Below are 24574 nucleotides of genomic sequence, written 5' to 3' on the forward strand. Positions count from 1 at the left end.
TCAGTTTACCATAGTCACAAAACCTAGAGCAGTGGCTTGCCTTGTTTCATCTCCAAATTCAATCAGGTAGGATCACTTACTAATAAGTAATATTTTAAATTTGAAATGCATAAATAAAATAACCTTGTCCAAATGATTTAGATTATTCACAAGAAATAAAAAGGAAAGCAAATCAGTCCCTTCTTAAGCCGTGGATGTTGCTACAGTCTTTGTGGGTTTATATATTGCACATAATTTTACCTGCTATATTCTCCACATGTGCAGCTGCCACAGGCAGAAAAAGGTTGGTTGTGTACTGTTTTCTAAGAAATAATTTAGCATGCACAAGTATTTCAAACAGGCAGCTTCTCAGTGGGCAAATACAGTAGTCAGACAGGCACTGTCACTATGAGAAGTCTGTGTGAACCTTCCAAGCTTCAACATATGTAATCATCTTAGCAGTGGAAAATCATGACCTAATCAAATTTACTGTGCCAAGTGAGTCTTTTGTAGCTGTAGCAATTAATGCCCTTTTCTGGAAATGCTACAAAGCAAACAAAAATAAGAAACCAGCAAAGAAACTTACACAGGAAAACTTCCCATGTTTATTATACACTTCAAATAACTCAATACAACCCATTAAAAATAGAAGAAAGATGACTTCTACTGAAGTTATTTGAAAAAATTCTCTTCAGTGGATATAACCTATGCAGCATAAATTACACATATGTGAAAAATATAAATTATGGCAATCAGATTATATAGGATGTGTCATGTTTGGGTCACAATATTTAGATACTTAGAATTATGATAAAGAATAAACACTCAACACATCACGCGCACCATGACTGAATAGTTAACTCAAGCACATGAACTCTTCCATGCCCACACTTCTTGTAATTCAGTTAACAATGTGACCATGTGGAAGTTGTAATTTCCCAAACTCACTTAGGTTTTGTTTTTTCCTCTATCCACATGGTTACTAGAAAGGAAAACACAGATAATATACATTCTAACATAATTTTGTAAAATAATATTTTAATCTGAGGAGGATTACTGTACTGAAAAAATCCATATGATGTGGATCACACAGTTAATAAGTTTGCATGTGTCTGAAATTACTGCTTTGTAACTGCATAATGAAAAGACAAAAAAAAAAAGGGGGGGGGCATTATGTCCTAGGACACACAGACACCACATCCTTTCAACCCACTGCTCTTTTGTCTCACAGCTCTGTTAAACAGTCAGCTGCTGCCAGATGCTCTGGCTAGAAATGGTCACAGATGGTCAGTTGTCCACTTAACAGACCAGAATGCTCTCCTCAAATCTACCCTAAAATAGTATTTCAGCTGTATGCAGCAGAGGAGAATATCTGAGCATGGCCAAGAGGCCATTTGACCTAGTTCAGACTGCAGGTCAATTTTGATAATTTAGTCATGATAAATTCTCCACACTACCCCCAAATAAACACACTTCAAACACTAAGTGTCAAGTCCTATATTACTTTTGCTGATTACATTATAGATTACATCTTTTTATGAAAGTAATTCTCAGTTACATATGTAAACAGAAGCACCTTCTACCAAGGGATGATATCAGTGCATCCAAACTAATACACATTGCAAGAGCTGCAGGAGGAAACAGAGTCAGGTAATCAATGGAAAGACTCCAATGGGACTCAGCAAGCTCTGTGCCCTAATCTTTGTGCTCAGTCCTGCAAATATTTACCAGTACTCCTTAAAAATATTAACAGGCTAATAACATGCACAAGGGCTACTTTCTATTACAGTGAGCAAGCAGTGCTTGTTGTGCGATACAGCTGTGACAAAGACTACAAATAACAGATAAATATGGTAAAAATACCAGAGAAAAATCTTTGGTATTTTGTATTAAACTTTCACTGTTACTAGATCAGGCATAAGTACACAAAAGCTGAAAAAATTGCATATTAAAATGAATATTAAAAAGACATTTCATTTACTAGCAGTATTTACTAACTGTAAGTTCTGTATCTTGTGATAAGTAGCTGGGTGTCCTTCTTCCATCTTACACAAGATTTACAAGCTCTGGTTATCTAAGTGCTGCGCAACATATATTTTGGGAGAGGATTATTCCATCAGCAGCATAACTCAAGCCTGCAAAACTTACTGCTGGGAAAATAGATGGCCAAACCTAACATTGTTGCCTTACAGGTCTAATGATTTAAGCTCTCTAAGATGTCCTTTGACTTTGCTGTCTTCCAGAACAGTTAAGAAATATTTTATATACTCACCTAAACCACTGACAGTATACTCAAGATCACTGGCATCCAACAGAATTGGTCCATTCTCCTGTTGGCCTTCTTCCTTGTAATACAGCTTGTACCCTTGAATAGTTGCAGTGTCCTCAGAGTCCTGCTGCCACTGTACTGTAATGGTTGTACAGTTCATCGGCTCCAAACGCAATTCAGGAGACTTTGGTGCTGGTTTTAGAGAAATATATATAATATTCTTATGTTCTAGAAACAACTAGTTTTCATGCAAAAATCTGGGTGCCCATCAGTCCAAAGTTCACTCAAGACTGATTCTAGCTCATCTGTGTACTCACATAATCATTTCTTTATTATGTCATCTGACTCCCTATAAGCTAATCTAACAACTTAATTTAGGATAAATCAGAATAGAAACATTTTTTAATTGTGGATCTTAATAAAGAATAAAATTTATAAGGTAGTTATTTTCAAAGAAAAATGAAAATACTCCAAAGATATTCATAAAATTACCTCCTGTTTTAAAGTGAGCCAGAGCAGATGCGATTAACAATAACATCACACTTCGAGAGCTAATAATTCATTGTAGTACTCAAAACTCAATGAAATCCAAAGGGGATGGATGTGGACTACAGCTAAAAATTAAATTACAAATTCAAATCTACATCATTTTCAAGCTATTCATGCAAAGCTGAATGCTCTTCTCCATGACATTACTAAATAATAATGTAATCCAAAGCTTAATTATAACAACTTAAATTAGATTTCAAATATCAAGTTAATTTGCATATTCAAAACATGTGCATTTTGTTTGTAATACAGACATGCATGCTTCAACTCAGATTCTTTAAGTACCTGTACACACTGCTCATGTGTAATGTTCCAATTTCTACAAAGGTATTTTACACTGAACAACAATGGGGTTTGGGGTTGTTGGATTTTTTTTTAATTCAAATTATATAGAACAGAAGAAAACTGTGTTATCACTGGAAACGAGTCTACAAGCTAAATCATTTGAGCAGCTCACAAACATGAATTCAAGTTTCCTGCCACCGTGTCAAATATGTGAACATCAACATGTGGAAACAATCAAAGATTGACACCAAAATAATTTATCAGCTTTTCCTTCTTCTGTCATGTATAAGGCCTTTCATAAGACAGATTAGTTCCTCTTCAACTTTTGATCCTGAAACTATATATTAGCTGCATTTAGTTTATTAAAGGAATCAGAATTTTTTTAACATTATGCACAGAATCATGGTTAGAACACTATTTTCTAGACCACCAGAACAAGAATATGTAATGAGAAAACCTATTTCACAACCTTGTGCTACCTGTCAGAAAAAACTGTAGCCTTCAGATGAAGCCTGCAATTGACCCCATCTCTAGGCTGCTGGTAATGTTAAGAATTACCTTTCACACTTGTAGCTTTGGGAGTCCGGTGAGAAGTCCACAAAGATGCCTCTCCCCAGCCAATCCTTGTTGCAGCAGTGATACGAACCAAGTACACACTGTCAGACCTCAGGCCTTCGAGGAGATATTCATCTGAAGTCCCTGGAAGCTCCAGGACTTGGACTTTGGTCTCTGTGCTGAGGCGGAAAGACAGACGGTACAGGACCACCTGACCTCTCCTGTATTTTGCAGGAATTGGCAGCCAAGAGATGAGAATATCTGTAGGACTCCTGCTTGTCAAACTAATTTCAGGAGCTCTCAAGGGAACTAAAATGGAAAAAAACCAAAGCTTTTGAGCTCAGGAAAAAGAGAGATGGAAAATTCTTATCTGACACCTTAGCCTGTGATGATGTGCCAGTAACATAACAGTAAATAATCCACAAAGTTTTGTAGATTCTTGTTTATTTTAAGGCTAACTTGACACTGCTTGTACTTCTTACCTTCTGCATGCAGTATAGCCTTAGCAAGCTCCTTTCTGTAAGGACCTCAACATTTCTTCTCTTACTGCTGCCAGCAGTAATCAAAGGCAATCAGCACCTTACTGTTCTGACAAACTGACTGTCAAGGTTAGATGCAACAGCTTAAACTGAGAGTCTAGCCAACAACCTGTACCACTGAAGACTCAGTGCATGTTTTCTTCTGCCAACCATGTAATGAGGGTAGTAACTCCTGGCGAAGAGAGAGGCAGACAACTGGAACTGGCAATGTTCCACACTGCCACAGCTTAACCCTGTCAGAATTTATTAATCAATTCTAATGAACTATACTAAACAGTTTGTTGTTGCAATGATGTTCAGATTAGTTAAATCTCTGCACAGAAATAAGTCAGCAGGGTTTTTTATGAAATTCTGATTCTAATAACAAGCACATAAACAAAAAGAAACCAAACAAAAAATGTTATTCCAAATGGTCTCCAAAATTTGCAAAAGATGCAGTGGGTGTGGAGTTTGAGTCACGTTTCAGATGCTCAAGAGACTAAATCATAGGCTATCATCAAATTCTCAACACTGAGGGAGTTCTTAAAGACCTAGAATAGTTATTTACATCATTTAATGAAATGTCTTTCAACATAGAAAAAGACATGGTGTAATATATATACAATGTTGCCCTGTCAGAATGTTATTATGTTCCTCTCATTAGCTGGCTCAGTCTTATATTGTGCGCATCCAGAAATCTCATTGATGTCAATGGAAATCTGGGATCCTCAAGAGCTGTTAGCACTGGATTGCACATTTCTATTCAGTGCAAATAAAAACGTTCACCTAAATCAGTCATATTTGTCTTACCATCTTCAAGGGTGTGCTGAGTCACATGATCTGACATCTGACTGGCTCCCAGAGGCATATAAGCTACGATATAGAAGGTGTAGTTACTGGCTGGTTCCAAGTCATCAATAATGTAATGGGTTGTATCATTTCCAATGACCACTTGGTACTCTTCATTATTTAAACCTGGCATAAAACAAGGGTTAGACAAATAAAAATTCCTGACAATCCCTAAAAGTCACAGTATCTTGGCTTTAAGACCTTACAAAGTTATTTCATGTTCTTCCCCAGCCTACCTCTATCTTTTCAACCCTACTAAGTAAAAGCTCTTTTATGCACAGGAGTAACTGTGTCTTGCTGTGGTGTAGATTATGGTGTTTCAGGATTTTCCTGAATAAGGGATGCTGAATGCAATTCTAAACCCTATTTAGAATTAGTCACAACAAACTGTGCTCAATGTACAGTAACACAACAGACAAGCTCTAATAGCCCTATCATTCATACCGAACTTCTAAATCTATTTGTTTAGAGTCAGGGAGTTTTTTTTCAAAACCTATTTACAGAGCCTTTCTATAGCAGACTGCAAGGAATGCAAGGGCTCCAATCCATCAAAAACTGAACAACCCCCCCAACCCCCCACACCCCATCCCAAAAAGAAACAAACAGAAAGAATTTATTCAGCAGAAGGATCTCATTTTAGCCCTGTGAATTCTATTACATTTGATCAACACCTTTTTTTCTTTAATTTGGAGACAGGCCAATAAGAGCAGACCAGAATGAGCTTCAAAAATGTTTGGCTCTTTAGTGAGTTGTTAAAGGGAAAAAAAAGAAAAAAATTCTCAGCAATTCACATTAAAATATGCATAGAAACGCATGCAGCAGTCCTTGTCTTTGTTGGGCTTTATTCCTATAGAGGAAGGCTATAAAGTGGAATAGGTGTGGTGAAAGCTGCTGTGTTAATGAACAATTCACACCAAGTGCATGTCAACTTAATCAAAACTCTCCAAGAGCCAGCTTCTCCTCTTCACAACTGAATTTATAAACAAAACGAAAGGCAAATTCCACCATTAAGTTTTCCCACATTTATGAATTAACTTGATAGCATTTTAATTAGACAAGATTACGAGCATCTCACAACAGACTAGTTAATGGCTTGTTAATTAGGAATTGCAAGGCACGATTTCTGACCTGCTAAACAAGATCCTTGAGCTCAAATTAAAAGGACTTGTTCTCTCATTGAATGGATTGCTAGGCCTCATGCAGAGGCCCTAATGAAACAGCCATAATAGAGAACAAGGCTTGCCTTCCACCACAATCAGTGTTCCCTTTGTGCCTTTTCTAAATCACTAACAAGGAATTAACACACTCCAACATGCACGCTCATCAGACCCTTATTCCTCTTGCTACTATGACCCCGATTTGAATGTAAAATATTCTGCCTAAAGAAACAAAAAACAAAAACACAAAAAAAACACCTGTTAGTTTCTTCAACTAACTTGATTAAAACACTAACTTTTTTTTTCTCCAAATAGGGAAGAGGACCTGAACCTGTTTGTACAGTGAAACATCAGAATACTCGAGTTGTGAAATTACATGAGTGATGGTATCTTTGTATTAAAACACCTACCACATTGTGAAGTCTACAGAAAAAACGCTACAAAATGGCATGATTAGTGTATTATCCTTAGACTTAACAAGCACTGGTTTTCTTCTGCAATAAAACATTCTTTACTTACACTGACAAATGTGGTTCCTAACTAAAACAAGAGAGCAATATATGAACATAAATGTATGAAGTAAAAATTTACACATGAGAAGCTTTAAGCAAGTAAGATATACTCCAGTTAAGATACATCGGAGATCATTTTTAATGTTCATTAGGGTCTGAAATGGGGTGTGAGCGTAGACAGAGGAAAGACAGGCTGAAAGGAATAATGAAAGCAATACATTCATACAAACTATTTACATTACTACATAATTATCCAGAATTCTTACAGAGTAAATAAGGTATTGACAATGTCAACAGTCTATGTTACCACCTCTATGGCCTGGTATGGTGTGAATGTCATCAAAAGATTTTCCTTAATATTTCATTTTCATTTCTTTAAATATAGTTGCTTCTAAATTTACATTAGAGAGATAGCTGATGTGATACTTTCTCTCAAAGGCATTTTCTACGTTTTTAATAATGCCTCTGACATGTGGACAACATCCTCTGAAAGGTTTACAGACTGTCACTTAGAAAGCAATTATTTTTACAGAAGTGCAGTCCACTAGTGTTTGAAGCTCAACATTTTTTCTACAAAACGAGACAAAAGTGTTTTTATGTCCTGATGCAGATCTTCTGGTACTACCCAATCACATTACCAAAGAAAAAATGCATGCAGATCACCTACATTTTGATTCCCACTGCTTTAACTACTCCTCTTAACACAGCCCTCCCCACTCTCCCTCTGTGGATATCTTTAGTAATGCAAAAGGACACAAAACAGCATTATATTAAAGTAAATATCACAAGATAGTCTGGAAAGATGAAAAACAGGTATTTGAGAAAGCAAGTTCAAATAAAACAGAGTTTTTGGTTGGTTGGTTGCTCTTGTTTGGTTTAAAAAACAAACTCCAAGACAAGCTACAATCTCATTTCACAAGATATAGCTTTTGGATAAGCAAGTAAATAAAGCAGGGACTGCAAAACAATTTTGTAGAAAACACATTTCAGAAGATATCTCCTTTCACTAGCATGCAAGAGTATTTCCTGCACAAATACACACTTCCTTAAGGACAGTTTTCTAGTTGCGCTGGTTTTGGCTGTGATAGAGTTAATTTTTTTCATAGCAGCTACTATGGGGCTATGTTTTGGATTTGTGCTGGAAACAGTGTTGATAATTCAGGGATGTTTTCCTTACTGCTGAGCAGTGCTTTCACAGAGTCAAGACCTTTTCTGCTTCTCACCCCACCCCACTAGCGAGGAGGCTGGGGGTGCACAAGAAGTTGGGAGGGGACACAGCTGGGACAGCTGACCCCAAAGGACCAAAGGGATATTCCAGACCATGTGATGTTTTGCTCAGTATATAAAGCTGAGGGAAGGAGGAGGAAGGGGGCATGTTCACAGTGATGGCATTCGTCTTCCCAAGTAACCATTACGCGTGATAGACCCCTGCTTTCCTGGAGATGGCTGAACACCTGCCTGATGATGGGAATTGGTGAATGAATTCCTTTGCTTCACTTGTGAGCACGGCTTTTGCTTTATCTATTAAACTGTCTTTATCTCAACCCACAAGTTTCCTCACTTTTTCCCTTCTGATTCTCTCCCCCATCCCACTGAGGGAGGTGAGTGAGCTGCTGTGTGGTGCTTAGTAGCTGGCTGGGATTAAACCATTACACCAGTTTTCTTTGAAGCTACCCAGTCTCTGCTCTACACACTAGCACCAGACATAACAATTGCCCAGATAACTTATCTAGTGTGACTTTATTCATATTAGCTTTAAGAGGTGGTTGTGAGCACAATACCTCAGTGACTGAAAGTGTAGGAGGTAATTTCCCACACCTCTTGTTCTCATTACCTTTTAAAACTCTTTCCTTCCCTCCTTCAGACAAAATTCTCTTGTGTCCTGAACTATCCCACTTGCAAAAGCAAAGGCAGCTATTCCTGCATCAGTATTAGCATAATTAAGTTGTCCTTCCTATCCTCTGCTTAGCAGATGGCAGACTGGTATTCCACACAGAGCTGAGCATCTGCAGTCCTGTCCTTGAATAAACCACTTACTGAATAGAAATGGAAAAAAAAAAAAAAAAAAAAAAAAAAAATCACTCCTAGAAAACAGAGCTGCATCACAGCTTAGTTTAAGCCAATGCACCTAACAAATTTTTGCAATCACTTCTCCTGCTTATGAAAAATGCCTCTTTTCTACCACCTTAAAGATTACCTTAACTTAAAGCAATTACATAATACTAAGGGATTTTAAAATGTCTAGTTACTCATTTTTATTCCAACTATCCATTCCCTTTTACATAGGAATTTATATATCATTTCAGACACTAGGTGAAACCATTCATGGCTATTGCAGCATATTTTAGAGTTTTAGTATACTTTTCTCATTATAGGAGACCAAGGGGTGAAAGGCAAGTGGATTTCACCATTCAGTCAATATTCATTCTAAGATAGTTAAGCCAATAAAGTATCAATTATTCTACTCCAAAAATACATGAAAACCAGTAAAGTCACAAGAATTTGGGGATCTAGACAAAAGAGCTATCTCTGGTGAAAAGTTCAACTCTGTAAGCCTCCAGGATTCTGTTGTATGCTCTGTCCTTACCTGCAAAGCACACACATGGAAGAGGGTAGGCAGAAGCTCCTGCTGAGGACAGAGGGAAACCCAGAGAGCAGTATGGAGACCCCAGGTTTTAAAGTCCATTCCTCACTTCAAAATCTGCTCACTGGAGCGATCAGACAAGGGTGAGTTGGAAAAACACTCAGTCCCACAAATAAGATGATGTGGCAAAAGCATTTTCCCCCAAGCATAGCTGTTGATTACGTTATGCGTTTATATGCTGGTATGCTGTGATACAGCCCTGGTTATGAACCATTCAAATCTGACAGTCTTTGCAAGGACATTCAAGTTCTTACCGCATACTACTAGTTAAATAGTATTTAAACCAAATTGCTTACCTTCTGCTTTCATGTAATGCACGGAGTATGCAATCACTTTGTCTGAATTATACAGTGGCCTCTCCCATGCCAGCAGGATCGCTGAACTTGACATCGTTTCAGCGTGGACATTGTAAGGTGCACTGGGTCTGTCTTCTGACATAACTACAGTAAGCCTGGCCCTGGAGAGAATAGATCCCTGGCTATTCTCAGCCATGCACTGATAAATGGCATCGTCTTCAGGAATGATCTGGTTAATCACCAATTTACTGAATCCAAAAGGAAAAAAAAGGGGGAAAAAAGCTCACATCTTGGATAAACTTAGCTCTACATAATGCAACAATGTTATGTTTGTCTCTGTTTCATGAGTTTAGTATAATTGACTTACATGCCATAAACTCTTCTATTAGAAATGGATGTGCAGCTGTGAAATTTAGCAACTTAAAGCTTTCCTCAAAACCTGCCATGTTTATGTTTATGCCTGCAAAGCCAGGCACAGTGAAAACAAACCTGTAAATCTATTCCCTGCCCACAAAAAGCAGAACCTTAGGGCTGTCATTTCTTAACCAGCTCTTTAATATGAGCTGCTCACTCTTCAGAAGTAGTGAAATGGAGCCTCAAACAACTAGCAAGATTCTGGTCTCTGTTACACTACCGTAGATCTAGAGCAACTCTGTGATGAAACTCTTCAGTTTCCCCCCCAGGTAAGGCAGTGATCACAAAAGCTTTGCTGAGGATTTTAGGTATTGACTAATCTGCATTCTTTCTGTCAAGGAAATGTCCATAACTACATTTAATATCCAATTTCATGTTTACTTGAGTTACATCTTGCTTAGCTATGTTTAGTTACTGGAATTTCATCCTTTGGTAGCATATCACTAGTACAGCTCTCATACATCAATTGTAATCTTACCTGTTGTACATTTTTATTCTACCATTGGAGTGTATTCTCCTTCCATTTTTTAACCATGAAATTTTGGGAGCAGGATTTCCTTCTGCCTGACAAGCAAAACGAGCAGTACCAGCTCTAGGCCTTGTTAAACTTTCCGGCCATTCCACAAATGAAGGTGGAGCTACAGATAAGTAACAGGGGGAGGGGAAAAAAAAAAAATAATCAAGCCCCCACAAATGCAAGGACAGTCAGAATAATAATGAATTTTCCACACACAAACCTCTCTCCTCAGGCCACTCAAATACATATACACCCATGCAGAAAGCACATTCCACGTCAACAAAGCACATCTGTTTAAAGATACATACTATCTGCAGAGATAGCAACATTTCTACACATTTTTGTTCACGGATTTATGCATACAAACAAATCAAACTCCAGCCTATGACATACTGCTCACGAAGCATACATATATATTATATTTCTACTTTGTTACAGGATTCTTTTTTGTGTTGAAAGCCTGTCTTCCCAGAGCAAATATTGCACCTGGGTATCTGCAAGTGCAAACGAACTGCTAGTTTATAACTCAAACATTGAGTATATGACACTTCTCATCTAAGTCAACACACAGAAGGCAGCAGCCACAGTTCTGTGATCTGTTTCATCTCTGCAGTCTCCCTACAGCCCTTGGTGCACTGTTTGAGATAAAAATTCAGCCCAGTACATAGCACAGCTCAGAACAGACACAAGACGTTAAAACACACTGTGAAGTCAAAGCAGGCTCACCCAGCACAGTGAGAGTTGCCATTGCTACGGTGAAGTTTCGTGTGCCTGGAATAGTGGCTCGACAGACATACACGCCTGCATGCTGCACCTTTACATCAGAGATCATGAGGTTCCCATTTCCAAGGACACGGGTATTGAAGACGTCAATGGACTTATGGTCTATTTGAGAGAGTGGGAGAAGTGTGGTTACAAGACTGTTCAATGTATCTAAATAACTTATCTAAATAGGGTTGCCTAGGCAGTTATGGCATAGATTAGAGTTTAAAAGTCAAAAGATGCAAAGGGAAATCACAGATGAGCTTTCAGGGGTTTCCATTTTGCATTTCCTTTGCTCTTCACTCTAGTCATCTGACCATTCAGATGGTTGGGTCTCACCACTTGGTTAGTGGTTTATATCTGAAATTCACCATCACAGCTAAAAAACTAATGCCATTTTCCCAGTTAGCCTCCCCAATTGCCTTGCACTATGATTCAGTGCATCATCCACATAATCTCTACAAGCAGGGATCATCTATCACCTTCTGAATTATGCTATGGATAAAATGAGTATATTTGATTACTATATATTTTCTTCTATTTTCACAGCTCTGTGACTGTTAGGTAACTTTTTTCTTACTTGTTTGTCTGTAAGAGCCACTGAATCAACCAGGAAAGATATGTTTATTTCTCCCACTTTTAGAAATAAAAATGTAGGAAAACTTTTCATTATTTGCTTCTACAGGTACAGTCCTGAATTTCACATTTAGGTACATGTCAGAATAAAAACAGAGGTCATTTTCATGGAAAAACGCAATGCACTGAATGCTGTTATTGTTATTGCATTCCCTCTCTTCTCCCCTTCCAGGAAGACTACTCAGGGTTTGACTGTACCTATCCATGGTCCAAATGGCCCATTAACACAAGGTCCAAATCACGTTCACATAGTGCTTCGAAGAAGAGGGGGAGAAACGTTTACAGGATTGTTTCATAGCATGCAACCGCTCCAACCTGCCCTAACTCACCACTGATCCTACTCCGAGTCACAGAACCCTGGAGGTCACTACCCTACCCGGCACTTTGCCCACACTGCACTGGGAGCAGTGCAGGATTGACAGCAGAAGCAGGGAGTCAAAAGCCTCAGAAAACCTCAGGGCTTCTTAACAGCAGTATGGAAATATAAAACTGAAAGCATTTCACTGATCCTGCCCTAACCTACTAATAGCTACCCACTACATGAAGCCTTGAAACAGTAACCTAATTGCTGAAATCCTTTCTTTCCAGTTTCACTTCCTCTCCACAGGCTGAAGGTCATATGCTGTAATTTTAAGACCTACCTAACCGGCTCCATGAGATGATTGGCTTTGGATTCCCTGTGGCTACACACTCCAGTATGACAGTTTGATGAAGAGATGCCGTAATGTTTTGAGGACCAGCTATTATAGATGGCTTGTGTAAAGGCTTCAAGTCTGAGGCTTTGGAGAGAAAAAAAAAGTTAAAAAAAATAATCAAAGAAAGTGAGAACAGTTAAACAAAAACTCAATTAAATATGAAACAAAACATGACTTTTTTTTAAGGATGCTCAAAATTAAATTTACACCAAAGCCTTATTTCAGTAATTGTGGAAACTTACACTGAACGGTATTTTAGCCACAAGATACAAGCAAGCAAAATTATTATTATTTGGGCAAGTGGTTCAGAGGACAGTTACAGCTCTTCAACGCATGTAAGTGTTTTTGCTGTAAGTGTTTTTGCTATAATGTAAAAAAGAATATAATGCCATTGAAAAAATCTCACATGGTGAGTACCTGGAATAACACTCAGCACTGCCTCAGTGCTTTTACGTCTATTGGCTATTGTTGTGGCAACACATCGATAATTCCCAGCATCCTTCTGTTCAACACCATAGATCTGAAGAACTCCCGTAGGTAGAGCGGTTATCCTGTGAGAGAAACAAAGAAATGTAGATATACATTCAGCCAGTGAACACCATCATGGAATTAAGTACTACATTTACAGCCATTGCTACACTGACCTGGGAACAGCAGACTGGAGACTCAAAAACATTCTCTATACATGACTCACCTCCCCACATTTCTGAACTACAGGCAAGATTCCCCCCAGCACCACGATGAGAGCAGAGGAATTTACTTTCAACAAGTAGATCCTTCTCACCCTCAGCATACTATTCAGGTTGGCTATTTTTTGGCAGCAATTTCTGATATACTGACATAACTGATATACAATTCCCAGAAACCTACCTATGATTTCAATTTTTATGTTTCTCTTTTTACCTTCCTTTGCATGCTAGGTATCTTAAACATGTTCAACAAAAGTTACATGTCAAAGAAGGATGGGAGTAGGTTCAACAAATACAGTCTGGACAGGGAAAGAATCTAGCAGGGAGCAGGCTGTATGCTTTGAGTTAATCAATTGAAGAGAAGCACCCCTGTGCAGAATTTCCCTAGCATTAAGTGTTTTAACTCAATTTTCTGTACATACAATTCTTTATTGGCCTTCTTAAGAAAAACAGGTTCAGCATCAATTCTTCTGTGAAAGCAATCCTGCTAGTTCAAACCACCCTCACAGCCAAAGTCCACCTATTCTGTATCCCACAGCAATTCCCATTCCTGAGGATGACTTGCATACAAAATTCACCAACAACAATTCATAAGTCAATGAATACTGTGTAGACAATAGTGGGTCATTCTAGTCTGCACCCATAACAACTATTTAAAATTAATTCACAACATAACACAACATAACTACTAGCTATTTTAATAGTTGACATACTACACACGGAACCTTTTTTTATGTAATGGCATTGCAAATAATCAGATTTTCTTCTTGTAGCAGGCTCAAAATTATCACAGAAAATAAATTACATTCTAAAACATGCAACTCTACATACCTGTCCATGACTAAAGGTAAAGTTGTTCGATTCACTTCCCATGTCACAGTGGCAGGAGGGTTTGCTGTTATTTTACAGGCAAATCGAGCTACTCCACCTTCCTGTACCTCAGCTGAAAGTGGCTGGACTTCAAATGCAGAAATGGCTAAAAATAAGAGAACATTGAATTTAAAGGACTAAAGCAAGGAAAAATTCTTAGCTAAGCCAAACTCCAGATCATAGATCAACTTGCAAAAATACCCAGAAATACTTCAAATAGTCCTCTTTTCTACATGCAAAGAAAGATAGGTCTAATTACCTTGCCAACTTTGCTCAATAGCATGGTTTCCTTGTTTGAAGGTTTACTTAAAATAACTTTGCTTTAACCAAATTCAATAAAAAAATGTTTCACTGAAAATGAAAATGACACTTTCAAATAGAACTAAGCATACAAATTGACTGGCATGCAGCTGGAAAGCATATCAATTATTAAAGTAGCAAAGCTCATGTCAATTCAGCTAGTTTGGGACTGGCTCCACTACACTTAAAAAAAAAAAAAAAAAAAAGAAAGAAATTGACTGCAATAAAAAAATTTCCAAAACAACCTTTGGTTCCTGACAGTCATATTTTAGTCCTTTAATAATACTCATTTTAGTAAAAGCATTTGCAGAGTTGTACAAGCTCACGTTTGATAAGAAAAAGAAATCAAAACCAAAAAAGATCTCAAAATAAGTTTAATCATGTAAGAACACTTTCACCCCAACAGTCCAAGCAGTCACCAAGCAGATGCCTGATGCACAGAACATCAATATAATTTTGAGCATTTACAACTTAAGGAGTTCACAAAATTGAGCGAACTGAAATGGTAGATCAATAAATACCTTCCAGCTAACAGACACCTAAGAAATTGATCAGTAGTTGGATTTCTTTGCTCAGAAAATAAAAGCCAAAGGGAAAGGAATACAAAACCACTAATTAATTGCTTATTTACTGCTACTTACAACATAATTAACAGAAAGAACAACTCTTCAGAGGCAACTCCTTTTAGATAACTCACAACACAAATAATTCCACACACATTTTCACCCCTTGTAACTACAGAGGGAACAATCTCTGCATAAACTCAATGGCAGGAATTTGTTGTTGGTTTTTTTTTTAAATCAGATTTCAAATAAATTTCTACTCTTGTATAAACTATACAGAAACATGTTTTCAATAAATAAACCAGTATTGGTAAGTTACCCATCTCTTAACATTCAAGTTTCGTGTTGAAAGAATTCCTCTAATTTACTTGTTCATCAGTTGAAATGGTTTTTCATCCTATTTACTCTAACATGTTCTCAATAATTTCCTTCTGCATAGAGGACACATACAGTACTGATGCACACCTCTAATGAATGCTCCTCACCTCCGTCATTTTAATACTACTGCATAACATCAATAGATTAATATTGGAGTGTGAAGGAAATGTGACATCACCCTGTTGCTTTCCCCTCCATGCACAAATTAACTCCTAACATAGGCCTAACTACATAACTTAAAGATTCCTATTACTAGCATACCTATTTCACTTCCCAGGTCAGAATAAATCATTTTTTTGCACTACATTCCTGTAGTTGCATCAGCACTGCAGGAATGACCGTTCCTAATCATACCAGCAGAGTGAAAGCATTGCAGCTTTTCGAACAGACCTACCAAAGATTGTGATTAACAAGACAACCAAACCACCTTGTACAGCAATATCACCTGAAAGTAGTTGCAGCCACATGATGCAAACACTGTGGCACTTGGAAACTAGGTCTGGGACGTCAAATGTGATTCAGACTCCCAGGACACAAGCAGAGATGCTCCTGGTATCCATTTTTACAACCGGTCTGTGCTTTTGGCAGCAGGTCCCTACAGCCCCAAGCACACTCTGCAGTCTGGTCCCTACTCATCTTCACCACAGGCAGAACCAGTCTCTCTCACCAGCAGAATTTAACCCAGTTCCCTATGTTCCACTTTTTGTTCTTTCTTTCCCTTTTGAGCAGTACCAGGTTCAAGAACAAACAAACAAACAAACAAACAAAGCCCACAACTTGTATAAAGATGTTACAACAGAAGTCTTACATTTAAAGCCTGTTGGGGGGAGACACGAAAACAGTTCTCTCCTTAAACAGATTTTCTTTTGATTGCTAAGGAATCATCAGAAGAAAAAAAGAGACTTAATAGTTCTTTCCCTACCTACAGAAGCTCAGCTTCACAGAACAGAAAGACTCAGTGCAAGTCAAATAACCTGCACATACACCAGGTTGTTCCTGTAACTTTCTGGATTTGCTTCCTGCTGAATTTGATGTAGTCCAACTCTCCTGTAGTTTTCTACCACAGAAGGGGGGGGGGAGCATCCACGCTTGTCTTACTTCCTCCCTTCCCTCCTTCTCCATTCTAATTCCTCTCTACACAGACAACATATGTTCACCTGGAGTCACGAGTATTTCCCTAGTGCTGTTCTTAACAGATTTTCTAACAGAAAACATTGTGCTTTGCAGTATGATGTAGCAAACTAGGCAAGTCTGCTTAGCTTTCAAAATAAAATCTCTAGGAATGTAATAAAGGCATAGATAATAAGAACACCACAAACCAACATAACATGAGTTTCAGAGCCATCATGTAGCATAGCTGCACCACACTGCCAGTGGCATAAGGACAGACTATTTTAACAAGGCAGAAAGATAATTATAGAGTCTTATCGAACCAAAGCTTTTATACAACTTTAAAAGTTTCATCTCCATCGGAACTATAAAATCATACCCAGAAATTTCTTACATTGGTACGATTATTTAAAGGGACAGAGCGAGACACCAGAAACACAATATTTGGTTTTCATTTATGTATATAAAAAGAATGATTTCTTTCCATGCATCTGGTACATTACAGCTGAAGAGTAAAGACAGAAGTGAGACTCAAGAACTACAAAAGAAACTGAGGAAAATTAGTATTTCACAGAACACAAAATGTCATTGTGATATTAAGCAAGAACAGATTCAGCCATACTATTTAGAAAATCCAATGCAAGTTGTTAATTGAAGCTGATATTTAAATAACGTATTTCCACCAACTACAGAGAACTGCACAAAATCTTCAGAAAAACTCATTAATGTCACTAAATGTGTTTTTAGAAACAAAAAATCCCCACTTATCTCTCATCAAAATTTATATTGTTTATCAGTTTAGCTCAATACTTGCTCCTGCTGTATCTTGTTTCTTTACGCAAATCTCTGGTTTCTTCTTAATTCTGACTTTATTTGTTCCAGTAAAATCTGTTTTTACAAGTCTATTGCTGTCTTGTGAAACCTGACCTCTTTGTAACAGGCTTGTTTTCATGGCAAGCACTGATACCAACTCAGAACCCCAAGAACAAGTCATTAAAGCAGTGCTGTTAAGAGGCCAGAGCTCTATAAAATGGATAAGAAACAAAGTCTCAAGAGACATACCTTGTTCCCAAACACAACCCTGCAAAATGCAATAAACGTAAGTGCCTTTTTATTTGAGTTTTCCCCCTCTTCTCCAGTCTATTTAATCATTTTGTTCCCAGATTTATAGCCAAAAGAAAACAATTAATGTTACTCTAAGAAGCTGATGTTCCCATCCTTTTTAACTTGCAAGATACCAAACACTGCTTACAGAAGAAGAAAACAATAGCTAGAAACTGTATTCACTTTTATAAATTCATGTAATTTTTGTGATGGGAACATGTGTTTGTATAGTTACTTTTGAGTATGAATATCTTTGATGGCATAAAAGACACAGTTCTGTCCAATAAAGTTATCTATGCAGAGAGAAATCAGAGTTCAGTTCTGGTATGAGTTCCCTCATTTACCATTCAGGCAAATATCCACAAGCTCAAAAACCAAATGATTACTTGCTGTCACACACTGATTAAATATTAGAGAAACACTGCTGATATCTCCTGCACCATACATGGATTGAATACTATCCTGCATGCCTGCAAAAAAAATTTTGTGCACCTAAACAGGTTTACATAGATTTAACTATTAAGCTACGAAAAAGTAAAACTTAAGAAGCTCATCTCTCAAACCTTTTTTTGTTTAAATACAGCAGCAGTCCTTTGCTCAATTTAATTAAAAAAAACCCAACAAACCACAACACACACCCACTTCATTCACTCCTGAAATGAAGTCCTGAAGCTCATTCAAACACAAGTCCAGGTGACTTGTTCCCTTACATGCTGCACTTTCTACTCACACATTTTGTGCCATTAAGTGATTTTCTGAACGAGCTTTCTTAAAAGGCAAAAGAAATTCCAACAACCTATATGTTTATTAGTGTTAAAGCTTGCTGGTTTCATCAGAGCTGACACTAGCCCAAGGCTGGACTGCAACTGTGTAATAAACTGAAAGAATGGAAGATAAAACCCCTGAACTGAAATTATTCCCTGAACTGAAACTGTAGCACAGAATTGGATTTCATCTAGCCAGAATGCAGCAAATACTGAGAAATTCTTCAGCACATGATACCGACTGCTTAAGTGTTTCTCAAGAGATAATGGCCACTCAGATAGATGAACTGCTCAGGTGGAAAGAACAAAAGTGCATAATGCCATTTGTAGAACTTATGTGTTAATGCTATTGAGAATTACACAATAGCCCTAACCCTTCAAATGAAACCAAGAATCTTTTCCTTTTTTTTTTGATTCTCAGACTCTCAGGTGAAGAGGTTTCACTTAGAGAAAATGAACTTGTATGTTAAAGAAAAGCTACGGCTTTTTCCGAAGAAATGGATTTCAGGACAGCACATGACAAATTTAATATTGAATTTTCTCTTCCTGATGTAGTTTTCATGATGCTCGCTCTCTCTGAAACAGTGTTTAAAAATGCAACAAATGTATACGTGTATTACATTCTAGTACCAAAGCCAACTTGCACATATTTTCCTGGAGTTTAGTGCAATTTCTCAGTCTTTGCAGGAGCAAGGCTTAAAACAGGCTATGAAAGGAATTCTGCCATGCTTTTCAGCTACATGGACACATATTTCCAAATGATTTGCTACTCAAATGGCACACTCTGGTCTGGATCTGGATTGGGAATAACCTTTACATGACCACTGACAGATTCAGACACACAGTAAGACTACAGACATATAGCTATTGTCCCCATTTCTCATGAAGCAGTTGGAGTACACAGAGCTGGAGCTGTCATCAAGTGATCTAATGGGTGGATCTTTGCTGAGTTTCCCAGGAGATGCTAGTAAAAATTAAATAACGTATTTTGGAGCTCAAGTTCTACTTAGTACATACAGTTCAGAGGTGAATGTCACACAAATGGAGCAATATGGGTAAAGTTTTTCATAACTGTAAGTGAAAAGGGATTACTGTGAAAGGGCATTCACAAGCACAGTGATTTCTTACATTCACCCTTAAAATTTTAATCAAGTGTTGTTTGACCTTTAATTATTATTTTTAAAATGTGAGGCATAAAAATGAGAGATTTCAGGAGAAAACAGAACCTGACCTGTAAGGAAAGATTAAAAGACCTGGGACCTGATTAGCTCTGGGAAAGGCCACTGAAGAGAAAAGTGACATTCTTACAAATATACAAAGGAGATATTAGAGAGAATAGGGAGCGATGACTCTCATTAATCAGGAAGAACAGAACAGAAAAAGCAGGAAGAGGCTTTAACTCTAGCAGGGGAAGTTAGGTAAGGTTGCTAAAGGGAAATGTATTAGCAAGGAGCAGGCAAGCAAGGGAGGCGATACAACTGCTAGCAAAACGGGTGCCTGGGCTGTTGCCTGTCCACCCGAGGGCAGTGACACTGCTCCTGCCACTTTCCTCACACCAAATGCTACAGTAAAGATTTTTTCACAAATAAAATAATTTTGTCCTTCAGAAACATCCAGAATCTATTAGTGTTTTGTTTTGTTTTTTTCCCCCAGGCAAACACACAATTCAGAGTAGATTTGCATTAAGAGGCTCTTCAGTATTCCAGCCCACCACCTCCTCTCCTCCCCCTTCCCTTTCATTCTTCTTTGCTCTTCAGAGCTTTATCAGTGTAGTACATTTTACATCAACAGGCCCTAAAATCTGTGGATATAAGATAATGAAGCTAGTACATAAACAAAAGGATATCTGAGCAAGAGTCAGTGCCAGAAGCACCTCTTGGCAGAACATGAGTGTCAGTCAGCAAACGATCCCCTAAAGGATGATAGACAGCTGAAGTGTGTCTCAGCTCAACCTCACCTGGAACCACTATTGCTGGACAACGGTTTGTACACTTACTATTCAACAGCTGATGCATTTGAGTAGCTTCACCAATATCCTTACACATCTCCATTCTTTTCAAGCCAAGTAAGTCAATAAACTTATTTCTGAGAAAAAAGTGGCAAGATGATCAACAGGTACAAAAGGTAGCCTCTGATGCCTCAACAGCTGTTCAACTACATTGGAAAGAGGAAGATAGCCCTACTGATTTTTAAAACAAAACATCAACCTACTTACTTAAAATTACATATTCAGGATTTGAAAACAAGTTGAATTGGAGATAAGTTTTACAGCAATATAAACCTAAACCTTTCAATCCAAAAAAACCCCTGACTTTCTTTAATCAGTATAGGCTGCAGTCTACAAATGAGTGCTGCTTTTTTCAGAAAGACATCTGTGCAAAAAGAACAAACACAACGTGCATGTGGAAATCCAAACCTTTAAAAGTAAAATATTATTGCCTTTTTAAAAATTTTATTATGAAGCAGGATATAACCTGTTGTGTTTCAATTTAAAATTAATAGTTTTAATAAAAAAAAAAATCCTAAAGCCAACTTTGTCATACAACATACAACGATCATAGTTTCATACTGAAGTATGGAACCCTAAACACACAAGGAAAATCTCTTCAGATAGCTGTAAAGCCTCATAAAATAGGATTTCTAGAATGCAGATAGATGACAGCTCGAGGTATTTAAAATGCCATATTTTTAGTAAGCTGCTAAGGAAGCAGCTTATACATCAATTCATGCAGAAGCACATAGTCTCTAAATGTCATCTAAGAGGATGTGTATTTTGCTCAAGGAGTTGGAAACATGCTGCTCCTAGTTCACTAAGAAATGTGGCTACAAGTCTGATTAAATTATAACTTACAGTCTAGATACAATACAAACATCTCCTCTGCATTATTATTTAAAGCCAATATAACATCCTCCCAATCAAGTCGCCAAAGTACCAAGAATCTCCCAACTGATTCTGAACATCTTCAATTACCACTAAATATGAATATAAAATAGTGGATATGCTCATATAAAGCATGAACATCAGAGAACTCTAAATTCTAGCAGAGACTGCCTTAAGGTTCTTGATCTAACATGTCCTTACAATTCACTGTGTCATGATGCACTCAAACAAATTTCAGTAACCGTTAGGCTGCTAGACCAAGACCAAACACATGGACCAGTATAATTTTCTTGTAGTCTCCTGTCAGAATCTGTTCATTGTCTCTTTTTTCTTACTTAAATTGTGAATTTCTTGGCACAGGGACTGCATTTTTTTCTGCATTTGCTCAATTACAAGCAAATGCTGCCTTCTGCATGTCTGAGACCATATCTCAGTTTACAACAATCTTAAATCCATTAAAAATGAACCTGGATTTTTCCTTCCCTCAGGTTCTCTTCCCTTTTTTTTTTTTTCCAAAGTATCCTTTTCAAGTTTCTCTTCATTAATGCATGTATCATTCATCAGGACTACCATACTGAACATAGGTGCTACAGTTGATGAAAGGGATTATAATGCTCAGCTTTTCCTTATACATTCCTGTTGACTTTTTTTGGTACAAATTATATCTGTTTTCAGCAAAACACCATGGACAATTCAGGTAACTCCACATCACTGGCCCTGTCTGCTCTGCAAAAAAACAGAACCTGTAGTGTTGTGGGTCAGTGGGGAAGCGAGTGGGACCAAGATTGTAAAAGAAAATTTGCAAAGTGTCAGCCTGACTTCACCCAATGAATAAATCTCCTGTGTTTAAAGAAAATAAAATTTAAAAAAATAGAAGAGGAGAAAGAGGAAAACAAATTGAAAGAACTATTATAACTATGTTCAAGTCCCTGTTTGGATTACTGTAGTTAATTGCACCTCTTACACAGAATAAGTACGCACTTTGCAAGTAAGCACAAGTAGATTCAAAATTGTAAGTCATTCTGGAAAGCAACCAGACAACACTCTGCTGTTGTCACAGTGGAGGCATTGCTACAGCTGCAGCAGCAGCAAACTGAATTTTACTGATACACTATGATCAGGTGAAGACAGCAGTACCATACTGAAGAACATGTCTTCATAGAATTATGAGCTAAACATCTGAGGAACAAATCATCTGACATCCTCTTTATTGAGCTGGATAAAATCCAGCACAATTGGAAGAAAACCTAAGACAAAGTATTAAAAAAACCAAACCCCACACACAACAGAGGAGGAGACTACTTGTTAGATTTTGCTTCTTGCAAAGCATTCTGCTTTAACTGGTCCTTCTCTAACTCCAATGATCAGACTCAATTTTATCTTATTTTGCTTTTCTTTGAAATACAACCATATATGTTAGCTTGGAACCAAAACATTAGTCCTCCAGTCTTCTTGACCACTCCAGGCATAAGAACAATATGCTTCTGAACTACGGACCTCCTGCAGCTTAGATCATAAATGCAAGCATCTGCAAAGACTTTATCTTCCTTCAGTCTCACTCATTGTCTGCACAGATATTTTCCTCCTCTTAATGGCTATTATTTAAGGCAAACAACTGACTTTGAGACAGAACTGAGTTCCGTCTGTAAGAAGTGATATCATACAGAACACATTCGGGCCTTTTAGGCAGAAAGGAAAAGGGTCAGTTCATTCTGACTGTTATAAAAGAGTAAAGAGAAAAAGACTATAATTCAAACAACATACTGATAATGGCATTCTTGTAAATTACCAGAGATTTAACTCTTCTGATAAATTGGAAGTATGGCTTTTTCCCTAATGCCAGCTGTTATTTTTAATTTCTGCCAGTTGTTGGAAAAATAAGCTTAGCTAAAATAGATTTTTTCTATATCCTTTTATTTTAAAGAAATATTCTGAAATTGCATAGTTTTGTACTACTAGCGCATAAAACTTTAGTTTAATATACTTATTTTTAATTAATAACCAAAGAGGTATACAGTGCCAAAAGCCTGATAATTAAACTCAGTTGGAACAAAATGAGACTTCCCCCTGCCCCACCCCCAAAAAAAATCTGAAACATCACTAAATAAATAAATACATAAAATCATCAAATAAATCATACAGGATGCTGACATCACTGCCAAGATGTTCAGAACTCAATGAAAATTCTGGACAACACTATATCAGGTGCTTAACATTTTATATTAGAATTTTAAAACTGTATTTTTTTTTTCCTCTGTATTAATCCCTGGCAGTAAATGTTATCACACATTGACATATTAATGAGCTGAGAAAGCCTAACAAAAAGCAACTGATAGCAATAAAAGAACCAACCAAGCCTCCTCTCCTTCTCCCTAACATCTAAAAAACAGGGAGGGGACCGTAGTGTCCATAAGCGCATCCTATGCCTCTCCTCAAATTCATGAATTCATAAATTAGGGCTCTCAAGATGGTTGTTCTTCTCACTTGCATGCTTAGAAACACCCGTAGTACGAAAGGGAGGAGAATACTGACCAATCCTGTTCCAACTACTCAGACACACTGCACGTGCTGCACACCCCTGCATAATTGCAGGAGAGAAGAGCAGAATATTGCATATTACTCTTAACTAATACTCAAGGAAGTCTTGATTACAGGTTGAATCTCTAACACCAGTATCCACAGATTTTAATGTCCTTGAACTAACCTGAGCCCAACCACACCTTCAGTCCCAGAAAGGCAGTATTGACCTATAACTCCAACTGCCTTTCTTAACATTTCAAACAAGCTTTTCCAGACAATTTCCCTTCCAAAGATAACATACATTATAAAGGATTATTGAAAGAGTTCATCACAATTTTAAAATCCATACAGGTGTGTGTTTATATATATATATATATATATACACACACACACACACACATACACATTCACACACACTATAAGTGGGACAGTTACAGAAACCACAGTCTTGAAGCCATCCTACTTCTCCTCACTGATACCTTGGGAACAGCTTTGCTAGAAAGGCACCTTGTACCCTCTAATCCAAAATTAAACTAAACCCTTTTAATGTGCAACAAGGAGAATGCTGCTATTAATCCCTGGATTTTAATAAGGTACTGACACTCAACTGTTAGACACAACTTTAAAAATCAGTATTTGCTTGAACTGTCTGGAAATGTGGTCATCCCTGTTAAAGGGCATTCATTTTACCTTTCTGTTTTGTTTTCCAGCTTCATATTTTAGCTTTAATTTCTGCATCATCTTTGTTCTATCAAGCT

General features: G+C 37.5%; 1 protein-coding gene across 1 annotated transcript in view; it reads right to left on the bottom strand.

Annotated features, from left to right (window-relative positions):
- Positions 1-24574, bottom strand: part of PRTG (protogenin) — an 86466-nt gene that overhangs the window by 36106 nt on the left and 25786 nt on the right. The window contains 9 exon segments of the mRNA XM_075045331.1: positions 2252-2440; positions 3641-3946; positions 4966-5130; positions 9614-9861; positions 10506-10665; positions 11271-11429; positions 12584-12721; positions 13055-13188; positions 14158-14302. Coding sequence (XP_074901432.1) covers positions 2252-2440; positions 3641-3946; positions 4966-5130; positions 9614-9861; positions 10506-10665; positions 11271-11429; positions 12584-12721; positions 13055-13188; positions 14158-14302 — 1644 coding nt within the window.

Source organism: Buteo buteo, chromosome 13 (assembly GCF_964188355.1).
Source record: "Buteo buteo chromosome 13, bButBut1.hap1.1, whole genome shotgun sequence".
Classification (NCBI taxonomy): Eukaryota; Metazoa; Chordata; class Aves; order Accipitriformes; family Accipitridae; genus Buteo; species Buteo buteo.